This window comes from Periophthalmus magnuspinnatus, chromosome 5 (assembly GCF_009829125.3).
Source record: "Periophthalmus magnuspinnatus isolate fPerMag1 chromosome 5, fPerMag1.2.pri, whole genome shotgun sequence".
NCBI classification, from domain to species: domain Eukaryota; kingdom Metazoa; phylum Chordata; class Actinopteri; order Gobiiformes; family Gobiidae; genus Periophthalmus; species Periophthalmus magnuspinnatus.
Genome location: NC_047130.1, coordinates 17865130 through 17891303, shown reverse-complemented (window position 1 = coordinate 17891303; position 26174 = coordinate 17865130). Strand labels below are relative to the sequence as shown.

Below are 26174 nucleotides of genomic sequence, written 5' to 3'. Positions count from 1 at the left end.
TCTCTCCTTCTCTCTTCTCTCCTTCTCTCTTCTCTCTCCTTCTCTCTTCTCTCTTCTTTCTCCCTATCTTCTCTCTCCTTCTCCTCTCCTCTCTTCTCTTCCTCCCTCTTTTTTCTCTCTCTTCTCTTCTCTTTGACACAAAAACCCAGGGGCAGGTTTAAACCACAGAAACTATTCTAAATCTATAATATTGTTAAAAACCATGAGCTGCAGTAAACAAACAGCAGAATGAATCACTTTAGTTCTTTAGTTTGCATCTTTATTGAGTCACACAAGTTATGAAGAGCAGCTCAGTTGGTCGAGTGTTTGTCCACTGATCTGAAGGCTGGTGGTTCGAATCCCGCTCCTTGGGCTTTGAGAGAGTCAAGATCCCAGTCTGTCCCTGTGTCTCTGTGCTGTCTTTCCCCCTCCCTTCTCTGTCAATGCCTGGAGCTGGGCGGAGACTCTGGCACCACCCGCTACACACCTGTAGCCCATGACCAACCAAGCCTACACCTCGAGAGTATAAATGGACTGAGAATCCTACAAACGCCACCAGATCGTCAGTGTATCCTCCATGGTACAGTTCTGCTTTGCTCAGTCTAGTTTTTGTGATTATAGTCATAGTATTCACAGTTTTTTCTCATTTTTTGCCAGATCCCGTTTCTCTGCACCTTCGCCTCCAACCCAGCTCTCCATGACTGGTACAAACACCTCAGCCTCCGATCCAGCTTCCTACGACCGGTTCAAAGACGTCAGCCTTCGACCCACCTCTCTACTATGTGCTCCATCAACCAACATTCAAACGTTTACCCCAAATCTGTATCTTTGATCCCCCAGACGTTACGATAGAGAGCCTTGAAGGTGGAAAAGTGCTATATAAAAATGTGACAGTCCTAGATGCAATATAAACTTGCACAATTTCACAAATAGTTGACTTCTCTTCAGCAACATGAACACTCAAAAAAAGACTACATAACAGCTCTCCAAATCCAATCAATCAATACCATAGTCTGTGATGCTTCCAAGTTACACAAACCCTAAACTACTGCATATGAAAAAGCATAAACAAAACACAGTTGCAGTCATATGACGTAATAAATCCATAATGCATAAGCCTGGTCGATGTATTTTGTCTCAAAACACTAAATGTTTTCCAAAAAAATCCCATCATGCTTCTGTAATCAGCTGTACATTAAGCGCATATCAGTTTGCAGTACTTGTCCTAAACGTGTCAGACCAGACTTTGTTTGGAAAGGGGGCAAAACAAACAGAAGTGCAGCAGAGTTCAAAGGTCAAAGTGTACCCATCTATAGCATTGACATAGAAAGTCTACAAACGGACAGAGAACAAGAATAGCTCCTCCTCAGGCCAGGATGTGTCTGCGGAGATAAAGGTGAACTCTGGAAGTCACATGAGACAAACATAGCATCAATACTTCTGATGTTGTTTTTGAGGGGGGGACTACTTTATGTTGGGGAAGTATACATATCACTTAAACTTATTACTTAAAGAGGAAGTACTTTACTTCTATGGGGTATTAAAGAGGAGGTATTTTACTTCTATGGGGTATTTACTGTAACACATAACATATTTAGATCACCAGGTTTCCTTTTATTGTTTTGAAAACGCAATAACATGTTTTATGAGTTTCACTTTAGTTTTTCTCCAGTCCCTTTGCTCCCTGTGTTAAGTCACTCCCCCTTCAGAGCACTATCACAACACTATTAGCATGCATCCCGCTAATGAAACTACTGCACATAACATCAGGTTTGTGAAGTTGTAGTGTATTGTTTTGTATCATGCTTTTGTATATTTACGGAGGATTGTCGCGTGGGAGCATGGGTCACATAGGCTTGTGGGCGGAGCTTTGGACAAAATCTTACAGCTAGAGTTCAAATAAAGAAGGTTCAAATAGGGAGAGGGAGAGATCGCTAGATTACTCAAACATGCATGGATGACATTGAAAATCTCTTCAGTTGTGTTTTTGGTGAGGGAACAATGTTATAACATGGGAGAAAGAGAAAAAAAATGATTTGAGGAGAAGGATTTGCAGTTGAAAAAAATATATATCAAGGTTCAGTTTGTGTTGCTAATACATGTTTATGTTTAATATTGACACAACAAAAGTGAGAGAAAGACTCCAGTGAAGACAGATCTGTATGTGATGCTGCAGCTTATGAAATGCTTTAGGGATTACAGTGTTATTACAAGGCCTGATAAGGACGACACAGCTTTACCTCAAAAGAGTCTCTTGGACCGTCCCACTGCGTCCCCAGAGAGGACCCTGTCGTACATGTTTTGCCTGAATGATCCCGCCCTGTATTTTTTATTCAAATTGTTCACCACTCCCTGTCGCACCCCAAGCCAGGCTCAAACATGTCCATCCAGTCAGATTTGTTTATTTCACTGATGCACGTGAAATAAAGGAGCTCATTGGTCACTCATCATTTAGAACAAAATCAGAGTGTAGTGCTTGACTCATTCATTCAGATGTCTGCAATGTTTTTTCAGTCCCTTGTGATATTTTTTCCTCTTTTTCCACACTTAAGTAGCCATATTTGTTTTGGACAGACCATGCCCCTGATTGGCTAATCGACCTGTCAATCACGTCCATCTGAGGTCCAACACTGACCACACTCACATCTTTGTAAAGTTTTGAAGAAGTGTGTATTCTGGATCTGGGGCAAGGAAAGCGGAGCACCCAAAGGAAACATACACAGACACACGGGAACAACCTGCAAACTACTACTACTGATGTGAGCCTTCGTCCAATGAGCTGTCAAATGAATGTCCCGGCTTTTCTTGATCGCTTTTGACAATAATCAACACGGGAGCTACACATTTCTGAATTGAGCTGCTGTCAGGTAAGACACACCCGGTCCTAGAAGCAAACTCTGCCGCCACGTTGTCCCTGGAAGTTTACTTCTCTGAGAGGACATGGGCAGCCACATCTCCGTCAGTTTGCCCTGGGGCAGCTTTGACTACAAAATACTGTAGCTCTGCATCAAAAGTGACTAAGGAGAAGTGCATGTAGACAATGTGAGTGCAACCCATTTATTATTCTATAAGATAAAGCGTGAACAGATCTGCAGGAGATAGTTTCACACATTGCATTATACTATAGACGCCACAGCTGCCCTGGGACAGACCGACAGAATTAGGCTGCTAATCTGCACCACTGGCCCCTCCAACACCACCAACACTCACACACACCACACTCACACAAGGTGATATGGGTGAAGTGTCTTGCCAAAGGATACAACGACAAAACTTAGTCCAAATGGAAATCAACCCGGCAACGTTCAAGCCAAGCCCTGACTATACGCGTGTGCAGTTGGGCAACCATTACCCGATATAAAATCTATAACATAATTCTCAAGTATCTTCATATCCTTCTTACTGTACCATTGTGAAGCAGCTGGTATTTGCAGACCACACAGGTTGCCAGATAATAAACTCCTCCTCGCTTGATTAATCTTTTAGAAATTGAGGGTTAACTTGTTGGATTAAATTTGATGAAGAGAATGAGAAAAGTGATGAAATAACAGGGCTCTTTGTGCGGCTGGTGTGTATGAAGCGTAGCAGGAGAGGCAGAGGTATTTCTGCAGACTGCACTGGCTCTGTGCCCAACGACAGACGACAGGCCACTGTGTGAAAGTTCAGCGCAGTCTGCCTACACGGCCCGCAAGAGGGAGGGAGGGAGAGGGGGAGGAGAGAGTGAGGGAGAGGAGCCTACACGGCCCGCAAGAGGGAGGGAGGGAGAGGGGGAGGAGAGAGTGAGGGAGAGGAGCCTACACGGCCCGCAAGAGGGAGGGAGGGAGAGGGGGAGGAGAGAGTGAGGGAGAGGAGCCTACACGGCCCGCAAGAGGGAGGGAGGGAGAGGGGGAGGAGAGAGTGAGGGAGAGGAGCCTACACGGCCCGCAAGAGGGAGGGAGGGACAGGGGGAGGAGAGAGTGAGGGGGAGGAGAGAGTGAGGGAGAGGAGCCTACACGGCCCGCAAGAGGGAGGGAGGGAGAGGGGGAGGAGAGAGTGAGGGAGAGGAGCCTACACGGCCCGCAAGAGGGAGGGAGGGAGAGGGGGAGGAGAGAGTGAGGGAGAGGAGCCTACACGGCCCGCAAGAGGGAGGGAGGGAGAGGGGGAGGAGAGAGTGAGGGAGAGGAGCCTACACGGCCCGCAAGAGGGAGGGAGGGAGAGGGGGAGGACAGAGTGAGGGAGAGGAGCCTACACGGCCCGCAAGAGGGAGGGAGGGAGAGGGGGAGGAGAGAGTGAGGGAGAGGAGCCTACACGGCCCGCAAGAGGGAGGGAGGGAGAGGGGGAGGAGAGAGTGAGGGAGAGGAGCCTACACGGCCCGCAAGAGGGAGGGAGGGAGAGGGGGAGGAGAGAGTGAGGGAGAGGAGCCTACATGGCCCGCAAGAGGGAGGGAGGGAGGGAGGGAGAGGGGGAGGAGAGAGTGAGGGAGAGGAGCCTACACGGCCCGCAAGAGGGAGGGAGAGAGAGGGGGAGGAGAGACTGAGGGAGAGGAGCCTACACGGCCCGCAAGAGGGAGAGAGGGGGAGAGAGGGAGAGAGAGGAGCCTACACAGCCCACAATGTTACACACAGGGAGAGAAGGAGAGAGGGAGGGAGAGGGGGAGAGAGGAGGGAGGGAGGGAGAGAGGGAGAGAGGGAGGGAGAGGGAACGAGGGAGAGGGAAAGAGGGAGAGAGAGAGAAAGAAAGAGAGAGGAGGGAGGGAGAGAGCAGGGGAGAGGAGGGAGGGAGGGAGGGAGGGACAGAGGAGGGAGGGAGGGAGGGAGGGAGAGAGGAGGGAGGGAGAGGGAGAGAGGAGAGAGGGAGAGGAAGAGAGGAGGGAGGGAGGGAGGGAGGGAGAGGGAGAGCAGGAGAGAGAGAGGAGCCTACACGGTCCATCATGTTACAGAGAAGAGAGGGAGAGAGGGAGGGAGGAAAGAGGGATAGAGGGAGAGAGAAAGAAAGAAAGGGAGAGAGGAGAGGGAGAGAGAAAGAAAGAAAGGGAGAGAGGAGAGGGAGAGAGAAATAAAGAAAGAAAGAAAGAAAGAAAGGGAGAGAGGAGAGGGGGAGAGAGAAGGAGACAGAGAGGGAGACATAGAGGCCAAATGTTACAGGCATAGACACGCAGGTATATGGGAGAAAGGAGAAAGGGAGAGAAGAGGACAGAGAATCATAATGTGATACACACATAGACACGCATGTATGGAAGAAAAGGATAGAGAGAAAAAAATCAAACAAACCTACAGATGGTAGAGGTTTAAAATTGTGAAGCCCACATTTTTATAAAAACCATCAATGCCAACTGACCATTTAAAGGCCCTGTACCTGATTTTGATTTTGACTTATAATACTGCACTGTGAGCTGCTGTGTCCAATTTCCCTTGTGGATAATAAACAATAACTTTTGTCTAAGTCTAAAACATTCAGTTTCAGTTTGAAGTATTAGCTCCACCCACTTCCTTCTCTCACGCTGAAGCTGAACCAGAACCATGACCAAGAAAGGACGTTGTTTCCGTGTGGTTCTCATCCAACAAAACGCTTTTCATCAGGAACAGGGTCTTGTTTTGATCGATTTTTTTTCACACCAAAGTTTAGTTTGTTTTCATCTCTGACAGTTTGGAGTCCTCACTAGCACTCATCCTCAGAGTGGTCATGTGATGTCGATGTGTCGTGTCCAGTCAGCTGATTTAAACAGGTTTTGGTGGTGTCGTCCTCCCTGTGGAGGCAGGACGACAGCGCCATCTGCAGTCCGACTTCTTCACTACTATATTCCAGGTGTGTGACAGTAAAAAGTCCCCCTTGTCAAGTCTCATGGGCACGTTTCCGTATTTTTGTTGCCTCCTGAATCCAGCGACGATGTTTGTTGTGCTCTGTCCAGATGATGTTTTCTCCGTTTGATCTGAAAAAATAATCTATTAAAATAAATTATCGGATCAAACCGGATGAAGCGTCATGTTATAATGCTGTTGCCTCCTCAAAAACATACCTGGAGTTGTGTTTCATTTCATTCACACATGTTTGAGTAATCCTGCATTATGAGTCTGTCTACATCTCCAAAGCTCAAAACGCTCTGTTCCACCTTGTGACGTCATGGAGCGGTTAACATTTACCTTTCACCTTTAGTTCTGTAGAGATGGGCAATTCCAGGTCTGAAATCATCCATCCTGCAGGGATTGTGTGTTAAACATGTGTGAATGAAACAAAACACAACTCCAGGTCTGTTTGTGATGAGGAAACAACATTATAACAGAGATCAGAAAACAGTGTAATATGGGCCCTTTAAGAAAAATACATGAACTAAAGCTACAGTGGGTGGTTATTGTAAGTACAGGGTCTGGTTCTTGGTTGGGACACATCTGGAGGCCACATGAAAAACCTCCACATTCAAACCTGGAGTAATGTAAGTCCAATGGCAGTAACAAATGTACAGGCGTGAATGGGGCTGAGTGAGCTGTATACAACATGAGACAAATGAACTTTTTAAGGACAGACCAAGATGAAATACTGAATTTTAACTGTTTCCCCATCGCTCATTCGTTGCCCTTGTTTACATTGAGATGATACTACTGCAGTACAGAATATACAGAGCTGACCTTAATACGGATGTTAAAGCCTGATTATGTTGTGCTCACTGCTACTCTAGAGCTCCTTCTGTTTTGATGTATGGATTATTTAGTTTAGCAGTTTATGGTGTTTCTAGGAACCATCTAGAAAGAACCAAGAGCCTCACATCAAGAAGGTTTTGGGTTTGACTCCCTGGCCTTTCTGTGCAGAGTTTGCATGTTTCTCCCTATATCTGGGTCATAGACTGTATAAAGAAGTGGACTAAGTGAGTGTGACGTCACCCACAGCGTTCAGCTTCAGTGAAATGAAGCTCATCAAGGCTAGAGCAGTTATAGGGATGAATTTGGAGCCGAATTCCATATTTGGAGTTCTGACAGCGAGTATTATAGCAACCAAAGAGCCAACCCGGAGCGAAGCTGTTGAAGGTAACGCCCCTTCCCGCCTGCACCAATAGTTTAGCAGGGAGCAGGCGCTTAGCAACACTGTCAATCAAACCTGTTGCTAACGCTAGCGGGATAATGTTTATAACTTGATTTAGGGAAGTGAAATATAAACACCAGGATCATGTAGAGCGGGTTAATACGAACATTTTAAGACGATGATGATGATGAGCCTGACAGCAGCAGGTACAGAGAGAGAGGCGACTTGGAATGTAAAGTGAATAGGAGTCAGAGTCGATGGAGCCAGAAGCGCTCCCATGATCACTTCCTGTTTGGAACTCGGCAGCTAGTGCGGTACCTATGTGCATTTATGTATACAGTCTATGGTTTTTGTGGATCTCTTTCCCCTGTCAACCCAAAACAAGCACTATAGGTCAAATCTTCCAGCTGAGGTTGTCCTGATCGAGACAAGCTCAAGATTTGGAGGTGGGTCCCACTGTCCCTAATGATTTTGCTCCAGTGGCATTGAAGGATGGGTCAAATGCAGAGGCCATGTTTCCCTAAGGGGACCTAAAATGTAATGTAATCTTAGTGCTCATACTTGAATCTTAAAGTTTTTTTTAATGTGGACCTATATATATCCCCAAATATGAGGTAAAGTCACTCATATCAAATATCGCTTTTACTGATAACAACTGTACAAAAACATTGGACATGATTGGGAAGATCGGTGCTGTCCTAATAAGTCTTGGAGTGAGAGAGACAGGAGGAATACTCAAAACTGCACGTTAGCATCAGTCACTCAAGTTGGACTATGCTTCCACACAAGGAGGTTTAAATAGGAGCTAAGAAAGCACAGCCTGGAGACAAGAGTGACCAAAGAAACTGATGAAGTTAAAGAAGGACAAACTCTGTAACAGTTGGATGACGCCAAAGCTAACCACATAAAAATGTCAACAATGAACTGGAAGAGTCTTCGCCAAGACTCTGCAGGGGACGCGAAATTCCACAACAATGACGATATGATGCATAATTTGGTGTTTTGATTCAAGACGATTATCCAATTAGAAAGCAGAGCATGAGTCGCACATCAGTCTGTCATTTCGGTTGCTGAATGCTGAAATCTAGTTGGTTTAAACCTAAAAGGACTCTGATGTGAATGGTCACTAGCTAAACGCCAGCACCTGCAGCCAAGCATGAATCAGTGCTAGTGCAGCCTCTACTGACCTTATTCCGCCTAGACCTGTCACGATAATAACTATATCGACTTATCACTCAATATATGAAGCCTGGAACAATATGTTTTGGGCCTCAAAATTTACCCTGAGACTACGGTATTTCTTTCCAAAAGTGGGAGATTTTGTGTATTTTTGCTGTAATATGATAAGACTTGAGCTGTGGAGGGGTGAATATGTCTTCTATGGCTAATTATTGGTACATTTTGCTGTATATTTGTTGCAGCTCACAAACAGTCTATTAAAAAAATGTTCATTGTATTACTTAAATCTTAATTAGTGGCATGAAGTAGTTTCGGTATTGTTGTTTATCACAATATTTCTCTGTAGCAATATATCGAGCTTCAAAATGTATTATCGTGACAGGTCTAATTCCGCCCCGCCCACTTTGGCCTCTAAATAAAACGGCACTTTCTTTATGGCGGCACTTCCGGATAAACTGGAATCACATTCATTTCAATGGCGAATATGAGAAAAGTTTTGCCACTAAAATCTGATATAAAGTAGTGTTGATTTGAGTGAAACGTTCTATTTTCATCTGACCAACAAGTCAAAACTGCTCCGATTCTCTGGAGGCTTTAAAATGGCTTTGAAGCCTGCATAGAACTAATTTGCCGTCAAGATCTGCAGCCCCATGAAAAATAATACAACCCGAATAACAATGGGGGTTCCCACGGCAACTTCGGGAACAATGCGGATATGCAGGTTTAGGCGCTGGCGACCCACGGTTAGTTGTGACAAATATAAGTCACACTTTTTTTCATAGTTCAGCCGGAGGTGCGACTTATACTCAGATACAATTTGTATGTGAAATATGTTTTTTTCTTCATTATTATACATTTTTTGGCTGGTGCGACTTATACTCCAGTGTGACTTATACTCCGGAAAATATGGTACATGAAAAGGCATTGTATCATTTTACTGTCTTAAAAAATGTGCAAAACAGTTCAAAATCAGTTCATTTTAAACATTTTGCAGTAGCCCAGAGTTATTCCTCTTATTTTCACGCAGTCTACTCATTAATTAAGAGTTAACTGTAACAATAAAGCTAACAACAACTAGCATGCTAACAGAGTACTTCTTGATTATTTGACATTGAAGCGTTTTACAGATGCAGATAGAACACGGCGGTCTTATTTTGACCTCTGATATGTATCTGTACTGGAGAAAATAAAAATGTACTCAAATATCTGTGTAATCCCTCAGTTGTCCAGGTCTGATCCATAGCAAAAAGAAGAATATAAAACTCAAAAATAAAAATTCCACTCCTACGTTTTGTCCAGTTGACGGATTTAATATTTTTCTTTTGCTTTTTAGTCTAATTCTTTAACTTGCTCGCTGCTGTTCTGGTGCTGTGCCTCTGTTGTCCTGATGATGTTTACGCACATTTAAAATTCCGTTATAATCGGACTAAAACAGCGATTTGAAGTCCTGGGATGTAATGGTACTATATGGACTCTGATCGTGCCCGGATTACAGAATTAACATGGTTTTGGGGGGTTGAATATTTACACACAAAGAGCTGCTGCCTCTGTAAACATCAGATTAATCTTTGACCCCAATAACACCCCCACACCGCGATCCCACGCCAACTTCTGTCATGAATCTAAATGCACCAGCTGCACTGCAGGAAATTATGATGCTTCTGAATGCCTGGAGCGAAGAGTTTGATGTTGTTTTGCTAAAATTATGTTCAAAAGATGACTCACGGGGATTTGCTGCTAAAGAGAACAAAAATAAAAAGCAGGATTTCAGCGTTTGCAGTGAGTGACTGTGTTCCGTCAAATAAATAGTATGCAGGGATTTGTATATGCTAAAACGAGGAGGATTATTTAAGGTCCTGTATTATAAAAAAATTGACTCTTGTGAGTTTTAAGTCACGTTATAGTGTCGTTACCTCCTCAAAAACACACCTGGAGTTGTGTTTTGTTTCCTTCACACATGTTTGAGTAACACTTTATTAGTCTGTAACATCTCAAAAGCTCAAAATGCGCTGTTCCACCTTGTGATGTCATGAAGTCTACCATTTACCTTTAGTTCAGTGGAGATTGGCAAGTCCAGGGCTGAAATCATCCAAATGATTCTAGTGAAGGTGTATGGAGTTAAAAAACTTACTTGAGCATGTCCTGTATTACCACATGACATCACAAGGTGGAGCAGAGTGTTTTCAATTTTAGAGAAGAACTTAGGCAAAATATACAGGGTTTGTGTGTTAAACATGTGTGAATGAAACAAAACACAACTATATGTTTGTGATGAGGAAACAACATTATAACATAGATTGGAAAATAGTGTAATATGGAATCTTTAAATGCAAAAATGTATATGGAATTATAATGTTTCCCTAAAGCTGCAGTTGATTTAGAAGGTGATTTTTAGACACTGACAATTTACTGTCAGTAACTTATCAATGAGGGCAAGATTTTGGACCATATACATTGTAGAGAGCCATTGACAGGTGTTCTATACAGTGAACCAGTCAGACAGGTGAGACAAAGGTTCCACTTCACCTTTAATTCACCAAGAAGCTTAAAGGGTCCATATTACACTTTTCTCTGATTTGTGTTATAATGTTATTTCCTCACCACAAACAGACCTGGAGTTGCGTTTAGTTTCATTCACACATGTTTAACACACAAACCCTGAAGATTGAAAACACTCTGCTTCACCTTGTGATGTCATACAGGAAGTGCTCCACTGTGTTTCCATACGCCTTCACTAGAATCATTTGGATGATTTCAGCCCTGGAATTGCCAATCTCTAGTAAACAAAAGGTAAAAACCAGCTGTTATATTGAACACTATCTCTATGTGACATCACAAGGTGGAACAGAGCATTTTGAGCTTTGGAGATGTTACAGACAAATAATAAAGTGTTACTCAAACATGTGTGAATGAAACAAAACACAACTCCAGGTCTGTTTTTGAGGAGGCAACAACATTATAACATGGCTTAAAGCTCATGAGTCAGTTTTGTGTAATATAGGAGCTTTAAGGCCCAAGAAAAGAATGATCTAAGGGTTGTATTTGGGCCCTGGGTTCTAGTTCGGACATATTTTTTTGCATTATACAGTCCTCCTCAACTGTGGTGGTGGTAAGGTCATTCTGTAGCTACACCTGCCCTGTAGTAAACTTACAAAAATGAGGTTGCCAATCTGCACCATTGGCAGAAACAAACTCTGAAAATGTCAAAAATTGCTACAAGTAAATGAAAATGCACTGCTGGCTTCAAAGAAACAAAACAGCAACTATGATGGAAATGGGTCTTTCAGTGAAGAGGAACTGCCATTTTAGATCAATATTGTGTTTACGATACAAACATAAATCTGCAGTATGTGTGTTATGGTTTATTACTACATCCTAAAAAGTACAAAAGTCTTCTTAAACATTCCCATATCTGCAAAACTTCAGCTCCTCCACAGATCCTCAAATTGGTCTGTGCCTTGCAGCCCCTCAGACCTGCTCCGTCCTGCCCTCCGTCTGACAAAACACAACTATAAAAAACACTGCTTCAGAAATCTGTACATCTATAGATCTATAAATCTATAAATCTATGGACATGGGAAATATAACACTGTGCTCTTTACAAGTACCGGCCTTCATCCACCTGTCCCTCCAATCAGTGATGGAACGTAACAAAGTAAAAGTAGTAAAGTACTGTATTTAAGTAACAAATACCTAAAAAATTCTTAAGTAGATTTTACAGTGGATACGTTTTACTTTTACTTCACTACATTTGAAAGCAGTATCTGAACTTTCTACTCTACTACATTTTTTATCAGGACTGAAAAGTAAAAGTATTTTTCATTAGTTTGAGGCCTGCTGAAAAGGCTGAGGGTTCATAAACAAAAATATAACAAAAACATATACAAATAAAAACATCTAGTTGCTTTCTGTTGAACAAAATTCAGCTCAAATCTTTATCAAAATCATTACATTTGAAGCTTTTTTAGATCTCAAAATCTGTGTCAAATACTTTTACTTTTTACTCTTAAAGTACATTTTTAAACAGGTACTTAAATACTTTTACTTAACTAAAACTATCACATGAAAAAAATCAGCTTGCTCCAGTATGTGTACTTTTACTAGTGACAAAATAGAGTAATTCTTCCACAATTTTCTATAAAAAGAAAGAATTCGAAACAGGTTTTGAGAGGAGTTCTTCAGACCCACTTTATTTTGTTGTGTTATTTTTTTATTGGGCACGCTTTTTAAACTTAACACAAAATATTCCTCTTAAAAGTAAGATTTTAACAAAAATCATCTCGTGAAGCAAGAAACATTATGAATAAAAAGTAGAAATATATAAAATTTGTACACGTTTTTACATTATAATACAAAACGTCCAGTGGTATTTGGGCTTAAGAATCCTGATCCAGTTGTACCAGTCCGTTCTCACAGATTTCACTTTACTACCAAGTCTAGTCCTGGTTTAGTTCTCGGTCTGGACCTTAGTTTAGACCCTGGTTTGGATCCAGGACTCGTCTGAAAACGGCGAGATAGTTTTTTCCTCCGTTTCTCAGCACCTTCTTGCCCTCCTCTGTACAGGAGCCCAGGCGACCCACAATGATGTCTTCAGCCTCCATAGAGAGAACAAAAAAAATACATTTACGTAAAAACAGAACAGATATAAGACAATTAATTAAAGCTGCCAAAAAATCAAATCCCAGATACTAACTGATACAAAAATAAGTATTGAACCTAGATACTCATGTGAAAAAGTATTGATACTGAACAAAATGGGGCAAAATTTGGACCTTTCCTGAATCATTTTTAAATAGTCGAGATGTGAAGGTAACACACTGAATTTCCTCTGCTTGTTTATTTTCTGAACACAAGGGCTACTGTAGGCCGTAACGCACGCAGAAACTAGAGGAAAACAACAAGTGTCAACTCAGGACTCACTCTGTACTGGGGCAATACATGGGAAGAAATTGAGTATAGAGCAGTGTCTTGATGCTAAGGAACAGACTCGATACTCAATACAGATTCCGACACAACGATGATAATAAAAACACTCTTTCTTTAGACAACAGAATGTGATTTTCCACTTTAAAGGTAGTACTTTCTTTTCATAGTGGTCCATGGGTGTATACTAGTTTATGTGTCTTATACTTGTGAAAGATATAGCTCAACATCATTGTAAAGCTTCAGGAAAGGTTCATTTTGTCCCCTGAATGTGGGTTTTTAATATCGATACCTGCTCAAATGGTTTTAGTACCGATTAGTATTTGATTTTCGATACTTTTGACAGCCCTAGTACAGAACCTTTAAAGGACCCATATCATGCCTTTTTCTGATCTGTTATAATGTTGTTTCCTCATCACAAACAGACCTGGAGTTGTGTTTTGTTTCATTCACACATGTTTAACACACAAACTCTGCATATTTAGTTCTGAGTTCTGAAATACTCCGTTCCACCTTGTGATGTCATAATGTGGTAATAAAGGAAGTGCTCCACTGTGTTTTTAAACTTCATACACTTTCACTACAATCATTTGGATAATTTCAGCCCTGGAATAACCGAGCTCTACTACACAAAAGATAAAAGGTAGATATTAAGAAAACTAGTGTTTCATGACATCACAAGGTGGAACGGAGTGTTTTGACCTTTGGAGACGTAAACAGACTAATAATGCAGGATTAATCAGACATGTGTGAATGAAACTCCAGGTATGTTTTTGAGGAGGTAACAGCATTATAACATGACCTAAACCTCACAAGACTCCATTTTGTGTAATACAGGACCTCTACGTACCAGCTCATCCTCTGAGACTCTTGTGAACAGCGGGTGTTCGGTGAAATGCTTGACCATCCACAGATGCACCTCCTCCACGTCTGTGTTTGTGTAAACCAGCCCCTGCATAACCAGACAAGCCCATATTTACCCATCAAACATTATCCATCAATCATTACATATTCTACCAGGTTTTTTCCTCAGTTCCCCTTAAATTGTGTCAAAAGTTCCAGCGTGTTCGGCCCATGTCATCACCTCAGGAGAGCAATGCACGGGGGCAGAGATAAAAATATCCAGAGCCAACACAGAGGCCAGTCACCCGTATGGAGCGGTTTACTTTAGCGAGGCCGATAGCTTCACTAGAACTGGGATTCACAGAAAACTAGATTGACACACATTCACCAGCCCGAGTCTGCACATAAAGTTCTACTGATTAAACACAGACAGATTAGGCTTTTTCTGGTAACTAGTGAACGGCTACTACACTTGTACTAATAAAAACAAGATAAAAACAGCGATTAACAATTATGTCACAATAATGATTAAAGCTGCTGACAGTTTAAAAATGTTCTGGATATGAATCGCTATGATTTTAATATTATCAGCAGGTTCCATGATTAAAGGGCCCATAGTGCAGTTGGGATTGAAATAACTTTTTAAAACTGTAAGAGCACAGGCGGCATACAGTTTGTCAAGTAATATTGCAATTTACAATAAACAATGGTGATCTACAATTGTGCAAATTTTTTCACTAAATACCAGTAAAATATAATGGAATCAGCTCCCTGCTCATGTTAAAGAGGCCACCACAGTCTCTACATTTAAGACAAGGCTTAAAACGTTCCTCTCTGAATGAGCTCATGGCCAGGCCAGTTAGGAGCAGAAATAAAACTTGCAATTTTAGTTAAGCTGCCTAGGGGTAGTTATGCTGGTCGAAGTATGGTAACCTGAGCACTATCCTCTGTTTTCCTCCTATTTTCCCTGTCAACAACACTATTCAGTTCACCCGGAGTTCGTTCATTGCTGTTCACATGTTATTCCCTGTCCCACTCCTAGCTGTTTCAGGTGCCTGGCTGCTGACCGCCCAGTGATGACTGGACCCTAGATGCCCTCCTGTGCCCTGATTCTGTTCTGTGGACCCAGACCCTCCATTCCCTTGCCTGGCTGGATGGCCCAGTGCCTGGTTAGGGTGGTTCCCGTCCTGCCGTAGGTGGGCCTCTCTCTGTCCTTAGTTGAGTGGGCTCTGGACCTATAGACTTGAACTCTATCGACAAATGGATGCGCATTAGTCCTGGACTCATCTGCACCCGTCCGCCCTGGCAGTCTGTCCTCCTTCATTGTGGTTCTCCTTGAGGTTTCCCTTTTTCCCACTGGGTTTATTTCAGTTTTTCCTTGCCAAGAAGGAGGGTCTAAGTACAGGGGGCGCTCTGGGACAGTTATCCATTTGCTTGTTTTCTGTTGATTCATTTGCTTGTCTGTTTCAGTTTCATTGTTGATTTTCTAACTTTCTGTTGGTTAAATCAATTCTCATGTTCAGCCCTCAGAGGCGACTGCTGTTGTAATTTTGGGCTTCACATAAATAAATGTAATTATGATGGAAGATGGAATAATAATGATAATATTAATACATAAAAAGTAATTAATTTATATATACATATATATATATATATATATATATATATATATATATATATAAAAAATTCTCATAAAGACACTGACTGGCAGAGTTGTTGCAGTATGTGGTTCCATTCTCTTCATATCCCTCAGAGGTAGTCGTGCCCATTGTGGAGCCGTTTAATCCCTGACCTGTTTGTAAGGACATTTGAGCTTTACACAGTCTTCATTCGTTAGTCGATATTGAGCTGATTTGTGCCTGTGTGAGAACCGTTTTCACTCTAATCGTGTCATTAAGCTTCAACCTAACAAGTGTTAGACTCAAGTGGGCTCAGGCGCATTCACTTCAAACCTGTCTGCAGGCTGGAGCTTACTCTACAGTCGCCTACAGAGATGTGTGTGTCCTGAGCTGAACCAGGAGGAAAAGAGGGACAACTCAACTTTGACTTTCATGAATGGTAAATGGCCACCTTCAAAGCGCTTTACATCAAGGAACCACTCACCCATTCACACACACATTCAGACACCAGTGGAGACAGACCCTAGACTGTGTAAAGAAGTGGACTAAGTGAGTGTGAAGTCACCAAAATGTTCGGCTCCCGTCAAATGAAGCTCATCGAGGGTAGAGCAGTTATAGGGGCCAATTTGGAGCCGAGTTGCATGTTAGGAATTCCAACCACGAGTCTTATAGCAACCAAAGAGCCAATCCAGAGTGAGGTGGCTCAAGGTAACACAAGGTGGGTTAAATGTCTTGCACAAGGACACAACGACAGCATTCATCTGTGGGAGCTGGAATCGCACTGCCAACCTGCGAGTGGATCGGACAGCTCTTTCCCCCCAGCCTTTAGATTAGTGGACAAACACTCTACCAACTGAGCCACTGCTGCCCAAACTGACCACTTCATTATGGTTTTCCCACAGAGTTCTATTTGCAGTGCTTCACACATTTTCAAAAACAATTTCATTCTCATTAGTTTAACATTAGGATGGCTGAAAGTTCTATTATTTTTGCTGACAAAGTCCTGAGTTCCATCATCCTGCATTTGAGATTTAAGTGCTCAGAAAATGTCAGTTTTCATCTACCACATGTCCCCGCCCACAGTGGTGGTACTTGCAACAGAAATTACGCTACACAAAGAGAAAGATATGAGCTGTGTCCAAATGCCCACCCTTAGCCCTCATTCACTACATACCCTGCACTATTTAGTGAACTCTATAGAGCCTTATTCACATAGCGATTCGGAAACTGGGCTCATGACCTTCAGGTTACATGATTCTAGCGTCAGGGTGAAAAAAGAAGCCTAAAGGCTAAACTCTTAACTTAATTTCTGTCATAAATAACAATCAGATTGAACCGGCACAAGTCTTTATGGACTAATAATAATCATGCAAGTTTTTGTCAAGCTGGATGTCATGTAAATCATATCTCAGACAAAATTCAAAATGGAAATTCTCACTCTGTTAACAGCTCAAGCTAAGGTAAGCGGTTAACGCTAGCAACTTTACACAGCGAGTGTTTTATTCATTATAAGGATCTACAAGTGAGATAAACCAGCACTTCTCTCTGCTTCATTCAGTCGAGTTGTGTCCAGTTAAAGACCTGTCTCTGTCCCCTGTTGTTTTTACGATTCTTGCAATGCATTGTGGTCTATATTGACCAGCCTAGTGACCAGAGATGCCCACTACTTTTCAAGGTATATTGTGGGAAATTTAAGTGCACTACTTTTTCACCAAATGGACATTCAGACACCATTAAAAATGCCGTGACCCCTAAATAGTGCCCCCTGTAGGGAATATTGTGGACATTCAGACACAGCCACGGTCTAATCACTAGAGGAGACTGCAGCCTGAGGGGAGCAGTTAGAAAGTGGAAAATCCTTTACTTTGAGATGATTTTTGTGAAGGAAAAAACTCTTAAGTTTGAGTGAGCGTTGATTCAACAGTCCACGCATGTAAGTTGAATAAAAATCTTTAAAAAAAAAAAAAAAATCACTGCCTGCTCCACTTTTGAACAGGAAGTCAATGAATTTGTTTCTAGAATATATAAAAATAAAACAACAATTTACATGTGATCGTTTAGTAAACAATACCACATATAAAACTTAATATCCCCCTTGTGGCCATTTATTTATTTTACATTTATTTCAAACTTTTCTCAAGATAATGTTTCAATGTCACACAAAACCAGAACCTCTACGTACCCCGATTCTCAGAGTGTAAGCGTATTCAGCCAGCAGCGTGGGACTGATAATCCTCCACTTGTGTTTGTTCTTTTTAAAATGTGGATCCGGAAACAGGAAAAACATCTTACTGAGCTGCAAGACATGAGAAAAATAATCAATTAAAGCAACGCAGTATCTGAAAACAACAAAAGTCTATGAGCCACCTGCTTGTTTCTATGGTTTTCTAGCGTGATGCTCCACAGTATGGCATTAAATCAGACCTACTCAGCAAGATGGACTTTTCAGAGCTTTCAACCATGTTATAGTCGTTTCCCTGTTCTCATTTCCCTATGAAGCTGTTTACAGAGTGAGTCGGGAGCAATCTTTAATCTCTTAATTTCAAGATGCCATTTTGTCGATCAATCCTCATTTTCACCTCCACGGTACAGGCCCACTGTGACGTACAAGCCCACTTTGATGTACACACTTCCTTCTCCAGTTTTATTTTAGTAATCAGTGGTACTATTAGGATTCGTCTGCGTCATGTAGTCATTTTGGTTCAAATGAAAAAAAATCTGCTGTTCGCTAGTGTGATGTGCAGCTATCCACAGGAGGCGCTGACAGCTACATGCCTCTTTGTTGTGATGGCGTTTATGGTGACGTCAGCTCCCATTGGGTACCTCAGTTTTGTAACGCGGAAGTCAGTGGACGCCGTTTTAAATGAATATTGTGATTTAAAATGTGCACATTATAACACAATGATCCACAGGTGTCAGAGATTATAACTATAGAGCGACACGAGCACAATAGGTCTGATTTAAATGTATACATCTCCATGGACACAAGAGTGTGAAGCCATCGGGCAAAGTTACAGGTGACTTCTGTGGAGAGGTGACCCCACTCACAGTTTTTATTAATTTTTTTTAACACAAGAACCAATTAGTAACTGAATAAATACAAGACAGATACGTACATACTGTGGAACATTCCAGGCAAAGAAATTACGATCCCCATGAAGACTAGCAGGTAGCAGACCCCCATCAGAAAAGTTACACATTGCACCTTTAAAATGTCATCACCCTAAATATGTGTTGGTCGGAAAATCCCTCCAAGATTTTTCTCCTGTAAAGTTTCCGTACATTTCGACAAGTGCTCAAGAGCAGGCCCCATTGATACTAGCCTGGCTATTACATTAAACGCCCCAAGCTGTCAGCTTTTTATTAGCTTAAATAAATAACGTCAGGGATAGACAGAAAGATACGTTCTAATCACTAGGGAAGACGACAGCCCGAGGGGAGCAGTTAGAAAGTGGAAAATCCTTTACTTTGGGAAAAAAAGGGAAAAAAATGTATTTTTTTTTTAAGTTTGAGAACGCGCTGGTTCAACAGTCCATGCATGTAAGGAAGAAGATACATTGGAAATACATTAAAACACTGTGGTGGGTGGGCAATGAGAACTGGGTCATGAACACAGTGGGGTCAATCTCAACAGTATAGTAGATAGGTGAAGGTTTACAGATTAACTCTACAAGCATCTGCTAATCTGTTGTGATGGAGAAATAAATTAAGAAGCTCCAGAGGAAAGGCCCTGGCCGGGTGTGAGTCCCCGGACTAAACGTGGACTAAACGTGGACTAAACGTGGACTAAACGTGGACTAAACGTGGACTAAACGTGGACTAAACGTGGACTAAACGTGGACTAAACGTGGACTAAACAGGGACTAAACGTGGACTAAACGTGGACTAAACAGGGACTAAACAGGGATTAAACAGGGACTAAACAGGGACTAAACAGGGACTAAACAGGGACTAAACAGGGACTAAACAGGGACTAAACAGGGACTAAAAATGGTGAATCAGCATTTGAGTTTTGTGCTGCTAAAACCTGAAACAGTCTTCCTGAAGATGTGAAACAGGCCTCTATTTTAACAATGTTTAAATCCAGGCTCCAAACGGTTCTGTTTAGCTGTGCATATGACTGAAAGTTTTTATTGTTTTTATTCTGCACTTTTCTCCTTTAATGTTCATTTTACGATGATTATTTATGGTTTGATTTGTTTGCATTGTAATTTTACCGTCTTTCTTATTCTGTAAAGCTCTTTGAATGATTTTGTGTACCAGTCATGCTCTACAAATAAACTTGCCTTGTTCTAAATGTACATAGAGTTTTTTAAGGTAAAGTTAGAGTGTAATTTAATTGAGTGACCTGAAATAACAGTACTTTTTACAAATTTTTACAGTCTCAGCTCTACGCATCTGGAAAGCTGCTCATCTTGGCATGGCGCCCATCCACATGCTATATAAATAAAGGGTCTTATTTGATTAAAAAACACCTATATTTAACATATGGTTTAAACACGTCATGAGTACAGTATCACTCCCTTGTGTACTTTTACTACTTCATATCCCCGCAATGGGCTATTTGAGGTGAACTTCAATGCCCAACTTAACCCTTGTCCGGACCACGCAACGTAATCTACCAAAATCAAAAGATTACTGCTGCTAATTGGCTAACACACTATGCTAAGCTGATGTGCTAGCTTGTATATCCTTCAATGGCGCTTTTGTGCAAATGAATTTCTCAATTTATTAAGCATTCCTTTCAAATTAATCCAGGCCATATGTAAAATATAATGGGGGAAGTACTCCGAAAACTTGGCACGGACTTGGATTTTGAGGTTAAGCCTAATTTAAGGTTATAAAAGGCAGCGTTTAATGAGCAATTACTGAACTGCGGGACTATGGTACAAGAACAGGGATTAGTTTATATGTTTATCTTTATGTGTAGGCCGCATTTCAAAAGCCAGGCCTGAAATAAATTGCCTAAAAATACCCGTATAAGGATCAACCAACCATGCATTTTTCATTTAGTCCTGGGAGCCATGCCATGTACAGTTTAAGAGGCAGGGGGCTTGTATGTACAGAACTTAATATTATAGACCCCTACTGTACAAAGAAATATTTAAGTCTTAGGAATTGGCATTGGGTGTAGAAACTGCAGGTAGTGATGGATGGGGTTGTCATTCAGATACTTCAGGGAGAGACATCAGTGACTTTTTATTTAAGTTACAAGAGCCATGGGGTGAAACGGCACTATAAAAATCACATATGCGGAGGATTATGGAGCTGACATGTAATGCAGTGTGCTACGTTTAGTGAGGAGCTTATGTGAAAGACCTTGCCTCACCCTGAAGTTTAGACGGTGGTTCATGGGAGGACGGAAGTATGGCTACTTGGGGCATGAGGCAGTATCCAGGACACTTTAAAAAATACTCATACTGTAATTGTTAATAGTCATTTACTCGATTAATTGGTTGACGGAGTTTTAGTTCACCAAAACTTGTATTAGTAAATTTCTAATTGTATTTAGATTATAAGAATTATATGGGACAACAGGAAAAAGGAGAAGTTGTGAGTGACTCAGCTGAAGATTTGGTATTTTTTGGTATTTATATGTAAAAAGGAAGATTTAAGATCCTATATTATAGAAAATTGACTCTCACGAGCTTTAAGTAGTGTTACAATGTTGTTACCTCCTCAAAAACATACCTGGAGTTGTGTTTTGTTTCATTCACATGTTTGAGTAACAATTTACTATTAGTCTGTTACATCTCCAAAATTCAAAATGCTCTGCTCCACCTTGTGATGTCATGAAGCCATAGTTTTTAAGTTAACAGCTCCTTTTACCTTTATTTCAGTAGAGATTGGCAATTCCAGGGCTGAAATTATCCAAATGTTTCTACTGAAGGTGTATGGAGTTTAAAAACACAGTGGAGCACTTCCTGTATTACATCATCAGATTGAACAGAGTGTTTTCCGTTTGAGAGAAGAACTCAGCCTAAATATGCAGGGTTTGTGTGTTAAACATGTGTGAATGAAACAAAACACAACTCCAAGTGTGTTTGTGATGAGGAAACAACATTAGAACATACCGTAAATTTCGGACTACAGAGCGCACCTTGATATAAGCCGCACCAGCTAAATTTGAAGAGAAAATCAATTTTGTACATATATAAGCCGCACCTGAATAAAAGCCGCAGGTTTTCATATTGTAACATGAGATATTTACACAGAAAGACGGTGCACCGACACGCTTTTTTTTAAACTGTGCCTGAAAATTGGCACCAACACGACATCAACACGGGATGAACACATCTGCAGGTTTAGAAAATAAAGCTGCACCAACACGGAAAATCTGCTTTTATTTCCTCTGAAAACTTTTGTCGTCTTTTTACATTGACCAAGTTGGATTCATTGATGTCGAGCTTACGTGCAGTGGCTCTATTTCAGGGGTCGGCAACTCGCGGCTCCGGAGCCGTATGCGCCTCTTTCAGCCTTATACTGCGGCTCTGCGTGGCTTGGGAACTGACACAGACACAGCTCACTGTCCTGCGTAAAGAGCCCTGATTTTCAGACGTTGTGCAGGGGTCAGGAGCAACTTTGGCCCGTCCCTAATGACACACTAATAAGCTCGTCCGTAGATGTATCATGAAAATCCTGCTGGAAATCGCCACAGAAATCTATTTGATGTAGTAGCAAGTTTATTATCTGCTCTTGTCTCCGCGGTGACGTATCACGTATAACACATCAGACACGACGCACAAAAGTAGAGCCAAAAGCGAGTGAAAATGAGCCAAAACAAAAGTCTTTGGAGAGCTTTTAACAAAGGGGAAAAGGACAACTGAGGAGCCAGAAGAGGAGACTACGATCTCCAAGAAAAAGAAAGATAAATTTAACAGACAATGCCTACTTAAAATCTGGGTTTGTCGCTACAGGTGACTCACGCACAGTCCGCTCTGCGTAACATACGGGAAAAGCAAATAAGGCAATGAAACCTTCAAAACTGCTTTGGCACATGGAGAATAAGCACCTGGGATTAAACGATACGCTACGAGTTTTTTTGTTGTTGTTTTTTTAAAGAAACTGCGGAGTAGAGTAGACATAATCACATAATCAGCGCGATGCATGATGCAGCGGTTTGGTGAGTTGTATTTTTTAATGCACTTAAGTTGTTTTTGCCATATTTATCTGCCACGTGTAGAAGGCTTGTCCGTGAAAGTAAAACCTACATTATTCCGTTACATTATTGTTATTATACAGTGTTATCTTCATTTTAGATGTCAAAAAGTATTTGCGGCTCCCAGTGTTTTATTTTACGTGGAAAGTGGGTCCAAATGGCTCTTTGCGTGTTAAAGGCCGACCCCTGCTCTGTTTCCTTTCTGTTTCTTTATCTTAAAAACGGCATCATATCCATTTCATGATGCGCAAAATGATCGTTCAAAATCAAAACTAGTGAATTCTTCAGAGCAGAATCTTTCCCCACGTCTGTCTCACTTTTATGTTTACAGCTAGAGAGCGCCCCCCAGGGGCCGTTATCCAGTAAAATTCCATATATAAGCCGCACTGCTGTAAAAGCCGCAGGGTTCAAAGCGTGGAAAAAAAGTAGCGGCTTATAATCCGAAATTTACGGTAGATTTAAAAAATTGCGTAATATGGGCTCTTTAAAAACTCTTTATATAAATACATTGTTTACTAGTACTTTTTTTCTGTATAAATAGCTGTTTTCACTTGAACTCCCCCTGCGGGTGCAGTCTTGTGGGTGCAGTTAGGGTCAGATACATAGATAATAATTTTGAGAGCTTTTGCAGTGCCCCCTTTTCAGTCAACCAACCAATCAATCGGTGGGACATATCTCCAACAAGAATTTCTTTTGTCGACTACAGCAGTAATACATATAGTGAGGATGTAAATATAAAGGTGTTATATGACTTTAGACCCCTTACCCCCTTTGGTTTTCTCCTTCTTATAACCTAAAATTCCAAGGCTGCCCAAATACGAGAATAACATGACAACCTGATCTTTGTTAAAGCACTAAAAGAGGTACATCAAAACAATGTGTTTAGTCCTGGCTTTAGTCCTGGCTTTTCTAGTCCCCAGCACTAGCCTTGTTTGAAATAAATAATTCAATTTAAGTTTATTTCTACTGCACTTTGAAGCAGATTAAAGTTATTCATATAAAAATAAAGCAAAAAACAAACATACAGATCACACGATACATAGGGAAAACAACCATTATCGTCATTATTTAAATCATAGCTAAAATCACAATTATTCAAATTTTTATTTGAATTTGAATCGATTACTGGGCAGAATGAGAGCAATAGACGCAATTGTAATTTAAATGTGATTAATTGCAAAGCTCTACTTAAATGTATATGAAGTGAAATATCTTTCCATCTATACTAGAGTGTCTACACCAGGCATAGGCAAACTACGGCCCAGGGGCCACAAATGGCCCTTTGGGCTTATTAATCCGGTCCGTCAAACGTGACCATATTATATTGAAAAGGTAAACTGAACAAGGTATACCCTTACCTATTTTAACAAGTTGTTGATATTTTGGCACTTATCCATTCTCAAGCGTTTTAGTGTGAATGGTCTGTGGGTAAGTTTAGCCTTCTTATACTATACTACTGTGTAAATCGTACCTGTCCCTTGGTGAAGAAGTTGGGCAAGTACTTCATGGCATTGCCACGGATACAGGCGATGTTCTGGTACTTTCCGGGCTCAGCTTCCCGAAGTGCCTTGATCCGATCTCGAACATAATCGGACACTTTGACTCTGATCTCCATCCCCAACATCAGCTGCTCTGGGAACAACGTCGACAGCTCCACTGGAAAGAGACAGGACAAGAATTATAGCATTTGAGATGTCCACCTCATCCGACAGGGTTGCAGTGGTAAGTGACATGAGACACACTGATAATTCAATTCTAATTGTGATCTGGTTACAGTGACAGTTTTGATGTTATCGTAATGTGGCAATTCAGTGCTTCTCTGTTTAATGCAGCTCTATGTTCACACATCTCCATGGAGACAAGGAAGTGGCAGCTCAGAGTTTAGAGCAATGTTCTCCCAACAAAGTTAGACCAATTCCCGTTTGGACAAAGTTCTGACATTATGTCCTTAGGCAAGACACTTCACCCACTTTCCATAGTCTGAATGCGGTGTGTGTTGGTCAGAGGGGCCAATGGTGCATATTGGCAGATCGTTTCCATTAGTCAACCCCAGGGCAGCTGTAGCTTACCACCACAGAGTGTTGAGTGAATGAATAATGACTACAGTGTAGCGCTCTGAGAGGCTTTAACAGCCCTCTAAAGCGCATTAAAGTGTAAGGAAAACAATGAAAGAACAAAGAGCCCTGCACCAGAAAAGTCCCATAGTGCACTTTAAGTGATTGAACAAATAATAAAGATGTTGATGTACCAAAACAAAGAGTACCACAAATGCTGTTTAAACACTGCATTTGTTTGAAGGCGTACTATTACAATAATCATAATGTTAAACAGGAGGTAAGTACCAACCTAAAAGTCCTCCATATCCACAGCCAATATCTGCAAACTCCACTTTTGGGGTTTTCTCTGAATCTGGAATATTCTCTTTGAAGAAGTGTGGGTACAGCTCTGCCCAGTCCATCTCCTCTGGGCACACCGGACTGCACAGGAAACACAAATATGCAATGCAATTGCAGTGGGAGAGTTTAGTGTGTCGTCTATAATAACTTATTCTTAACTGGCAAAATGGCAGCTTAATATTCCAATCAAGGGTATATTCTGCATTTTTTGCTTCAATTTTACACAGGGCTCTCCATTTAACCCAATTTAACAAAGATAATTTCAACTCTTCAATGATCAGCTTGGTTTGAATTTTTTTTAATGAGAGGTTCACAGCCAATGCTCTGCCAGTAAAACCCTGTAGTTAGAAGCAGAGGTCAGACTTTGCAGGGAGAAACTATGTTTTGTGTTAAATAGCAATGATTAACAGTCTGCTTTGATTATTTTTAGAAAATCAATATTAAATCCAATTTGTATTAGTTTTAAGAGAAGACAAAATAAAGCCCAATCCCAATTTATCAATAGAAAAATTAGACACCTTACAGTCAGTTATTACATTGGTTGAGGAAGACACTGGTTTTCACTGTTTTGTAAATCTATAAAAGGCCATTTGCCATTTATTTTGACACACAAGATTTCACTTGTCTGTGTTATTTTGTGTTTTTGATAACTGATAACATTATTTCTTAAACTCCCAACTCCGTATGAACAATCTACCCATGCACTTTCTTGTAACCATGCCTTGAATACTTAATTAGTAAATATAATATCATTTTAGAGCCCGTTTGTTCTTGAATGCGGGACTGTTTCACACGTTTAGCTGGACTCACTAGTCGAACTCGTGGTGCGCCATGGGGTTGGAGTGAGCCCGCTGTCTGTAAAACTTCTTCTGCGGCATAGAGGTCGTCATCGCGGCTTAGAAATGTAACCTTTTTCCCAGCGAGAATCAATAAATACAGAGTTATCCACCGATGATCATTCACAGCTGTCAAAAATCACGTTTGTTTCTGAAATCGCCGGTCGCGCGTCGCAGGATTTTGACGTCATCGCTGGAGTTCCGCGCGGGTTGCCAGGTTTAGGAAAATGTTGTTTGTTTGTTTTTT

At 41.3% G+C, this 26174-nt stretch overlaps 1 protein-coding gene across 1 annotated transcript; it reads right to left on the bottom strand.

The window, feature by feature from the left end:
• Positions 1–12366: 12366 nt before the first annotated feature.
• Positions 12367–26108, bottom strand: mettl1 (methyltransferase 1, tRNA methylguanosine). The gene is made up of 6 exons (XM_033966428.2): positions 25902–26108; positions 25042–25172; positions 24167–24351; positions 17719–17832; positions 13925–14026; positions 12367–12746 (listed from the first exon to the last, which is right to left on the bottom strand). Exons 1-6 carry the CDS (start codon positions 25979–25981, stop codon positions 12618–12620), a joined length of 741 nt encoding a protein of 246 aa, XP_033822319.1. The 5' UTR covers positions 25982–26108; the 3' UTR covers positions 12367–12617.
• Between the last annotated feature and the right edge of the window lie 66 nt (positions 26109–26174).